The sequence below is a fragment of the Scophthalmus maximus genome, chromosome 10 (genome assembly GCF_022379125.1).
Source record: "Scophthalmus maximus strain ysfricsl-2021 chromosome 10, ASM2237912v1, whole genome shotgun sequence".
Classification (NCBI taxonomy): Eukaryota; Metazoa; Chordata; class Actinopteri; order Pleuronectiformes; family Scophthalmidae; genus Scophthalmus; species Scophthalmus maximus.
In genome coordinates, this window is record NC_061524.1 from 2,423,699 (window position 1) to 2,433,514 (window position 9,816).

Genomic DNA, 9,816 nt, shown 5'->3' on the forward strand with positions numbered 1-9,816 from the left:
CAAAGGTTCTTCGACACTTGTGGCTTCTTAAAAAGATAATACTTCGGAGATGTTTGTAAGATTCCACGGTATTAAACCAACACCAGACGCCCAACTGGCAGGAATCAAAAGACCAGCCACGGCGAAAGGCTCAGACGTATAGAAGACAAGACATCAACAACAACAACAACAACAACAACAAAATCATCCATTTCGCAATCTCCCAGAGAAGCACGGCTGAGATGTTCAGTGGTCAATTTGAGAAGGAAGGAGGGAAGAGAGCAAGTCAAAGCATCAATCCATCTCCCCCCGAGGAAATAAAAGCAACTCCCCTGTTCTAATGCCGCAGCGTGAATCCGGGAGTTAACTGACACGGCGGCGTGTACAGTTTGACCTCCAAGAGGTCGGACCGCACACCGAGCCTCACGACTCTGATCAATAGAAAACCTTGTAGCGTCGCGCCGGGAAATGTAACAAGCTACGTGACCTGGACGAGGTCGGGCAGACCACACATCGTCTACCGCTTTATCCATTCAAGGGTCGCGGGGGGTGGAGCCAATCCCAGCTGACATTGGGTGAGAGGCGGGGTTCACCCTGGACAGGTCGCCAGCCTATCACAGGGCCACATACAGAGACGGACAACCATTCACTCTCACATTCACATCTAGGGTCAATCTAGAGTCTCCAATGAACCTGACCCCATTCTGCATGTCTCTTGACTGTGGGAGGAAGACGGAGAACCCGGAGAGAACCCACGCACACACGGGGAGAACATGCAAACTCCACACAGAAAGGCCCTGGTCGGTTTGAACCGGGAAACGAACCCAGAACCTTCTTGCTGTGATGGGACAGCGCTAACCACTACACCACCATGCAGCCCCACCACGCAGGACAGTTTGAAAAATATATATATATTTTTTTTTATAGTAGTAGTTAGTAACAGTAACGGTTTGGGCAAGACCAACATATTCCAAACTTCACTGTCATCGTGCAGCCGGTATACGTGAGCTGTTCCTCTCACAAAGAAGTTTTGCTCCAGTTTGTATTTCTCTGCCATCTGTTAAACTTTAACGTCGCGATTGTATATTTAATTCAGTGAACCATAAATGATGGGGAGCCGCTCACTTTCTGAGAATCTCTCAGAAAGATGCATGAATCCTCCAACAAAATACAATATGTATCATACATTCCATGGTCTTGTCCACTGGCCAAGAGCTGTCCTGTACAAAAGGCCGCGGGTCCCCGTGGGCATAATTATACAGCCGGTAACAAATCTCACACAATGACCTGTCAGATTGAAACCTCTGACTTCATGAATAATTGGTCAGCTGTCAGTGAAGTAAACATGTATAAAGCTGCTGTCGCGCTCAAATCCAGTCATTTCCATATTGTGGCCTCGGAGCTGTTTGCGCATAGCCTGGGACCCCGATGAATTCTGGGAGCTCACTTCATTTGCCCCGGACTACGGTCTGGATCACCTCCGTTGAGAAGTGATTTCCCAACCGGCAGAAATCTGACCTCGTCCAATCACAACCGATTATCTGATAATGGGTTTATACCGTGGAGCGGTTTTTGTGAACAACCAAGATGGCCGCCGCCGATGGACGAGCAAGTACCCGAATATCTTCAGATGTCTCCCACAAAAAAACCCGGCAACGCTGGTTCACAGACATAGTGGAATCGTCATCACAGACATCACAGACATCACAGACGTCTCCTCTCCCCCTCTAATGTGTTGACCTTTTTCGCATCGCAACAGACGTCACATGATTCGTTGCTCTCGCTGGTTGTAGGTCCGTCCGATTGGGTCCGGAAGGCATTTTGGTCTGCGCCCATTGGTAACGCCTCTTGGAGATTGGAAATGAACCAAGAGGTCCCAAACTAATACGCATTGGAGTATAAGTCTGGGACAGTGTTTGTCTTTTTCATGTTTCTCTCGATTTTCTGTTCACAACCACAAAAACTGTCCTGCCGAATGATCAACAAGGACTCAAAGACATATTATACACTTGGTTAAAGGCAGCCAGAACAAACGGTCAGTTCCCTGCATGGTTGCGATCGCGTGTCCTGCAGTTCCATTTGCTTTGGTCCGACAGAGCACAGTTAGAGGCGAACATCGGTCAAAGAGGCTCAGGGAATTTCAGCCAGGTTCTTTTACCGTTGGACACCCGGGGTGATCAGAGGGGAGTTTGGGGCCAACCAGAAAAGATCAGAGGGGAAACTGGAGCCCACTTGGGGACCAAATGATCTGCCTTTTGGATATTATTTTAATAGACTTCCCACATCAAGCAGAAAAGAGCTTGAACTCTGGGCTGCCTGCTGCCTTGTTCAGACGGCTCAGAGGAAGGACGACTATCTTTTCAAACTTTGAGTTGAGTCAGCCTCCACGTCAAGTCTGAAGGCCAGGGTGTGTGCTGGAAACAAACCGGTGGCATCTGATCGTGCCTGAAGGCAAGTGGCTGTTTGTAGCTGCTACACTTGGGGACCTGCTGCAAACAGCCACACAAAGGCAAAGTCAAAAAAGCCTGATGTCGTAGAGAGGGGTGAGGCGCAATAAATCGTTCAAATGGGGATAATGAGTCACATGGTTGGGGAGTTTTTTGATCTTGGTTTTTTTTAAACCAGAAGTAACCGCCTGCATACCTTCTCGCCTCCAAACACCTGACCATTCTTCCCAGATACATAAGCCTTCTCCAATGTTGTATATAAAGTCCTAACAAGGAATGGAAGGGGGCATTGTTGACCCGGCAGTTCGCTGGCTGTGGAGGGTTAGTCACAGAGTCGGACCAACACCTCCGTAAACGGGAGACTCGGCGGATCGGGACTCGACGCCAACAGCAGGCTGTCCCTGTATTTAAAACTCCCACACTGGGGCAGCAGCAGTATATTACAGCTTTGTTTGGCTCAGCACGAACAAGCGAGGCCGGCGTCCAATGAGGGATCTTGTTGACCGTAATAGAGTGGGATCTGCGCGGGAACGTAGCAAACTTTGTTTGACATGTACTGTCTGTACACATACCTGTACCAATAAAACCAAGACTGTTCCGACTCTCCGGACCAGTCTGAAAATGTTCCGCTCTCCTCTGTTTGCATTCTATTTATATCGCAGGTTTGTGTACAGTGTTTGTCAACAGCTTTGCGGTCTCATTATATGCACGTCAGCTGTTCGGCTCCTGGCACCTCATCATCAGCAGCAGCGTCAGTGGAAGATTAAGACCCGGCGATTCTTTATGAATATGGGACCCGCTGTGTACCGCGAACACCGAGAACAAACCAGGATGAATCATCTAATAGACACAGTTCGTGACGGCCGCTGACACGTGTAGTCGCAACCCCCCCCGCGATTCACCGGCGTCGCTTAGAATTTTTAAAAGGCTGGATTTTTTAAAATGCAGAGAGGCTGAAGTTTCACCGCTCTCGAATGTTAACTGGCCTCAAACATTATTCTTTTCTTTTTTTCTTCCCACAAATATTTTGACTTCAAGGTGAAGAAATTGTTGCTGTTTTTTTCCAAAGGGTGAAGATTTCAAACAAAGAAAATGTCAACGGGATTCCCCACAGTCTGCATTAAACTCTTATTAGTCATTCTGGCAGTGCACATCTTTAATCTGAGGAGTTTAACTCCAGTTGATGAGTTTTTGATCTCTAAATATTTTGGGGTTTAAAATCAGGTATAACTTCGGTACACACAGAAAAATGTGCTGGGATATTCTCTCCACCGAAAAGCCATTTTTATGATTTATTTATAGGGAGTTGGGTACTTTTTGTTGCACCTAGCAGGTGGTTAAGCGGTGGGATCATCACTAGTGACATATGACATGTTCTCGTACATCAACCCAGCGGCTCTGTCAACTCGGCGATCTTCTTTTTTGGGGCTCTAAAAAGAGCTGCAATGCTTTAAAAAAATTCCAACATTGTTATAAAAAGTTTATTGTTTACTGCACATGTATGATTTGTATTTTCAAATCTTGGATGTATCAGTACATCTGAGTAATTTAACCGCTCACCGGTCTGTAGTTAATGTGCCATCTGAAATGGGCGGCTGTGGCTAAGGAGGTAGAGCGGGTCATCCACTAACCAGACGGTCAATGGTTCGATCCCCAGCACCTGTAGTCTGCACGCTTCTGAAGAACACATCTCGTTGGGTTAAACCCATCTTGTCTGCGGTAATTTTCAACCCTGCATTGTTTATGGTATACTATATTACAACGTTATTTGATTCATAGATTTCATTAGGAATTAAGCTCTTACTAAAAAAAATGTCAGAGGTATGTTTCATGTGGTTTGGATTTTGTCTCTGTTGGTGACCAGACTCTATTCGAAGGGGTCACCAGTGTTTTTGGGTGATACTTCCTGTTTGTTTTTGCATGAGATTATCACGAGAATAACGTTAAATTGATGTTGTTATTGGATTATTTTTAAATTATAAACAATATCTGTAATCCTTTAGAATATAGAAACACACAACTCCAACTGACTCTAGTTAAAAAACATAATTATTATAGTAATTTAAGTCCTTTTTCTGGGGGGCAATTCTCAAAATAAATTTCCATTTTCAAGGCGAGAAATTATTTTAATGGTTGTTAAGTCTAAATGTTCATAATTGTTAAAAACGTTTTGCCCTTTCCCTCTGCTGCTGCCCTCCTGCGTGACATTTACATTACCAAGTCTCCGAGGTGTCAGCAGGCGAACGCAGCCTCATTATATGCATTCTTTTATTTTTTTCCAAAGGTGAACATATCATGTCGAAATGACGCTTTTCATATATCGACCGGCCTCCTGCGTTTCCACCGACTTCAGCAGCTCATTAAGATTCGGTCTTGATGAAATCAGCATTTCAGATGTGGCCACAGGCGCAGCTGGCGATGATCTCGTCACTGCACGAGTGAAGAATGGACCAGAATAAAACATTTTTCTTGCTAAAAGATTTTTGTCTTGTTTTCACTGAGGGTTTCTTTTTCAATCAGTCCTTTAATCGAAAAGCTGAAAACGTGACACTTTGATTTTTCCGACCTTATTTTCAGCTGAATTGGCATCTTACTCAAATACAATATGAAAGCATGTTGCTCTAATCTTAATGAAGATAATTATTGCAACAACAATGCAGACGATGAACGTTTTGCTTTGAATAGGGACAGAAAGTTCCAGTATGATGATCCAGCTTTCCATATAGATGGAAAAATTCATTTTCTGTGAGGAAAATGAGAATCAAAAGCTAGTGGAGTAAAAGCGAGGTACTATAAAAGGTAATCGACCTACACACCTATGATTAGTTCCTCTAAGTTAATCATGACGCACTTTTCTCTGACCCATTCCCCATAGATAGACGCAAAGGCCATTTACCTTTAGGTACAAACGTCTCCTTACAAAAGCAAATGGTCCAATGGAATGTTTTCATCATAATAATTTGTAACTTTGTTGCACAAAGTCAACCAAAATCACACTAAACAATTTCATCGCACAGTGCCATGCTGTTGAGGCAGCTAAATGAATCATAACATGACCTTTGACTGTCAGTAGACACTTGGCCTCTGGTAGTTCATTTTGTTATTTGTCTGTGTATTTCACTGTAAAATAGACAAAACTAGTCATGTTGCTCTTTAGGGCTACAATGGACAGTTTCTGCCCTCTAGTGGACAAGAGGAGAGTCACAACCAGCTGGTAAAGGGCTATTTCACTATTTTAGCTGAGTGTACAGATAGATTGTATCTAAAAAATTAACATATGTACCGGCCCGGAAAGTTAAGCCAATGTGAAAGCAATTGAAAACCTGTATTCTCTCAAATGACCAGCAGAGGACGACTCAACTGGTTGATTCTATCGAAGTCTATCAGAAAAGTAGTACTTCTCACTCTATTAATAACGCCATTAAACATTTTTTCTGAGAAGTTTATGGTTTAATCTCTAGTTTCAAGTATTTTTTACTTTGCATGAATGTAAATTATGGTTCCATTTAGAGTAAAATAGACGATAGAGTAACCTAATAATAAATGATATAGACACATGAAGTTGAATAAAAAGAAAATTTGTACCATAGAATAAAAGTGAAGTAATTCACATTTGTTACATAATTAGCCCACACATTTAAATCTGGGCTACTTTAAAAATGTAAATGTTCTTAGTTAGTTAGTTTTCATCTCCAGTGTCAAGCTACCGCTCAAATAAGTAGATGAATATTCAATCTCTCAATAAAGACGTTAAAAAAATAATTTTAATGTGAAATTATTTTTCATTTCCATATTTTTATGTCCTTCTACCTCATCTATCTAGTTTTGACAAGTACCTGTGAGGGAGTGCTTTTTGTGCGAACTGTCCCTTTAAGATTTCTGGCTCTTTCTCTCGCGCTCTGTCCTGAAGCGCTTTTTGTCCTCCGTCGGTTTCCGTCGTTCCCGGAAGTGTTTTGTGCAGCGGACACCGCAAACACTCGCAACAGCATCACCGGTTCAAACAAATTCGGTCGTTTCACCGTTTAACGTGAACTAAACAACATGTCCGCTGGCGGCCGGTTGGAGAACGCCAACCCGGTGATCTTCCAGCGGTCCGGGGAGCGGCTGCTAACGGCGTCGGATGAGGACGAAGACGTGCACGACCGGATCGACGACAGGGAGATATTCGATATCCTGTTTATGACGTCAACTGGTTCTTTTCCGGTGTTGATTGGCAGTTTGGTTTGTTAACTGTTTAACTTTTTAACTTTAATATATTGCTAAACCCTCTGGACTCGAGCCACGTGTGTTCGTCTTGAACAATGCTAACGTCTAAGCTAACGTTAGCGTTAACGTATCGACAAGAGTAAATATTGTGTTGAGCCGCCATGTTTTTCCAGCATGTGTTATGAACTTTCAAGAAAGGACTCGTGATTAGTTTTGCTAGTGAATGTGGCGATCATCATATTATTAGCTAGCTATTTTGGTTAGTGATTCATCGTGTAGGTCATTTATCAACCACAAATCCCAACACACTTTGTTGATTCAGCTTCTCAAATTTTAATATTTGCTTATTTTTTGTCATTAATTACTATGAACTGAGTATATTTTGACATATTTGGTCAAAATACTACTTCATAGATGTACTTACTTTAATACATTATGGACTTTTTAATTCAAAGAAAATACAAACTGAAGATTAATGTAAAATTAAAAAATGATATTTAGATACTTCCATGAATTCTGGTTAAGATGAGCTAATCAATACATTGATTAGTTATCAACCAGGAGGATATTTTGTTTGTTCATTTTTCTATTTCATATTTCTGTAATTTTAACATGTTCTGACTTTTTAAATGATGTTGGACCAAACTTACACTTATCAGATGTCATCTTGATGTTGTGATTGACATTTTCCAGTATTTTATGACATTTTATCAACTAAATGCTTCTACAATTAATTAATAAGGCTATCCATGTATAAACTGATATTAAACATTATTAACATTATTATTAAAAATGTTTTATTTAACTGTAAATGGCTTTCAAACTCGTGGTACTAAGCTACATATTTTTTTTGGTCACAGTTTGTAACACGTTGCCTTGAAAAAAAATCTTAAAAATTTAGAGACATTTAAAAGAAATTCATCCTCACATTATCTTTGTTTTATTGTAACATTTGACTTATTACTTTATGAATTTTTGTATAGTTACATCGCTTGGGAGTTTTAATTTTAAATCATTATCATATTAGTGTCTCATGTAAGACATAATAATGATACGATATTAGCTGCAGCACTTGTGTTCTTTTTCATTATATTGTCTTGAATTCTTTAACTGAAGCCACATCTGATCAGATCCATCAACGACCCAGAGCATCCTCTGTCTCTGGAAGAACTCAACGTGGTGGAGCAGGTCAGAGTCAAGGTACGGCACCGTGGTGGTGGTGGTGGTGGTGTTTTTTTTTTTTCTGTAGGTTTATGGGAGGAAAGTAAGACGTCAGACGTCATCATGTTCCTTATTAATCTGACTCTCTGCCTTCTCCCCAGGTCAATGATGCCGAGAGCTCAGTGGGCGTTGAGTTCACGCCCACCATCCCTCACTGCAGCATGGCGACGCTCATAGGGCTGTCAATCAAAGTCAAGCTGCTCCGCTCGCTGCCAGACAGGTTCAAAGTGCGTCTGTGTTTGTGTGTGTTGCACATTTGATTCTTAGTTGATGCGAACACAAAGTTTTACGTGTGGTACATCTTGGTTTGTCCTTTTCTTCCTCAGATTGATGTCCAGATCACTCCTGGGACTCATGCCTCAGAGGAAGCAGGTAAAAAAAATAACAGCAAGTCAGATGAGATAATATTTTCCATCCACAGTTCATTCATTCATTCTTTTGTTGTTTATTTTGCAGTGAACAAGCAGCTGGCGGACAAAGAGCGAGTGGCAGCGGCTCTGGAGAACTCGTCACTGCTCGAGGTGGTCAACCAGTGTCTGACCACCAGGAGCATCTGAGCAGTCAATCAAGCTTTGTTTTGTTGTCTTTCAGCTTTTTTAAAAGTTAATTTGCAGCAGAACCTATCTGAAGAGCCAGACCTGATATGCATCTGCCAAGTTGTTTCTCTCTCTGTCCAGTCCTGGTATATGAACAGCTGCTTCTGCTGGACGTTGATGCCACAAAGCAAAGTCGACGGTTCCAGTGAAAACTATATTATGATAATATAATATATTTGTCATCATCATGAAGAATAATCTGGACAAAGCAGTGGATTAATTCCCTTTTGTGAATTTTAGAGTTGTTCAGAATGAGAAAGTGAAGAAATTCTACCAGATAGTTTCTTCCTTAAGGTTAATGCCTGTTTTATATTATGAAATTTGTATTGTAACATGTATAAACATTATTTGGACTTGCCATTTGAGTCTTTTTGAGTCTGCAGAATCAATTGTTATCTACACATTATATTAATGCTTTTGAAATTGTATTAAAAGTCTACAAAAAGTAATTTAAATAAAATGATAGAAGATATTTGCTTTTATTTTTTAATTAAGGACAAAAAATGATCAGACTCTAAAAGTTAGTCGTCTTGACTGTAATGTCCTCGATATGTACTTGTGAGTTTATCAACAGTTTTTCTCAAATGTCATTTTCTCCATCCAGGCAATGTCATTTAATACCTTCTCTCACGATAATGGTAATTTAAAAAAAAAAATTTAAACCGAGGTTGACAGTCATTAACCAGTAAAACTGTTGATGTAATGTTCACATCAGTCCACCAGGAGGAGTCTGTCTCCAGATGTTGAGGGGGGGATAAAGTTTCTGTCCATCAGATCTCAGGAGACAATCTGGCAGCGCAGAGTCGTCCGACATGTTCGTCCTCCCACACCCAGCTCACTGACGCCACAGACACAATTCACTCTGAACATCTCGCCCAGATCTTAAACAACAAACTGGAAACTAAAACTCTTTCACAACTGAAATACCACGACAGGTTGTGCCAAAGTGAGGGAGTGTAAATGGATTGTTTTATCTATAATGCTCATTTCCCCCCCCCCAGCTGTTTCCTCAGATATTTGACTTACATAAATCCACATTGGTTAAAACCAGTCAAATAAAAGAGAAAACTATCTTGTTCTTACAGAGGTTAAATCACATTGGAATGAAATATCTCTCAATAATTATTTTTTAGAAATAACTGTTGCTCCTCAGACCAGACTAATAATGTTTTTGTTTTTTCCCCCTCTCTCTTGTTCCACATCTGGAAACATTGCATCACTGCTAATACCCCGGATAAGAGACCCAGCCGGCACAGCTGCATTGGCAGAAGCCAGAGTCATGCATGCTCAGAGTTAAGTCAACCATAACTGTACTAATAAGAAGAGGAGGACGAGGAACAAGAAGAAGACAGTTTAGACAGACGGAA

At 41.3% G+C, this 9,816-nt stretch overlaps 1 protein-coding gene across 1 annotated transcript; it reads left to right on the forward strand.

The window, feature by feature from the left end:
• Positions 1-6,348: 6,348 nt before the first annotated feature.
• Positions 6,349-8,807, forward strand: ciao2b (cytosolic iron-sulfur assembly component 2B). Its single transcript, XM_035606254.2, has 5 exons — positions 6,349-6,594; positions 7,753-7,832; positions 7,955-8,080; positions 8,180-8,225; positions 8,310-8,807. The coding sequence occupies exons 1-5, from the start codon at positions 6,468-6,470 to the stop codon at positions 8,408-8,410; spliced, it is 480 nt and encodes a 159-aa protein (XP_035462147.1). The 5' UTR covers positions 6,349-6,467; the 3' UTR covers positions 8,411-8,807.
• The last annotated feature ends 1,009 nt before the right edge of the window (positions 8,808-9,816 follow it).

What these genes read in the sequence shown, in the direction of transcription:
- ciao2b (XM_035606254.2), top strand. Translation starts at nt 6,468, where the DNA reads ATGTCCGCTGGCGGCCGGTTGGAGAACGCCAACCCGGTGATCTTCCAG. An exon ending in CGCTGCCAGACAGGTTCAAA is followed by an intron (nt 8,081 to 8,179) that starts GTGCGTCTGTGT and finishes TTTCTTCCTCAG; the next exon opens with ATTGATGTCCAGATCACTCC. An exon ending in TCATGCCTCAGAGGAAGCAG is followed by an intron (nt 8,226 to 8,309) that starts GTAAAAAAAATA and finishes TTTATTTTGCAG; the next exon opens with TGAACAAGCAGCTGGCGGAC.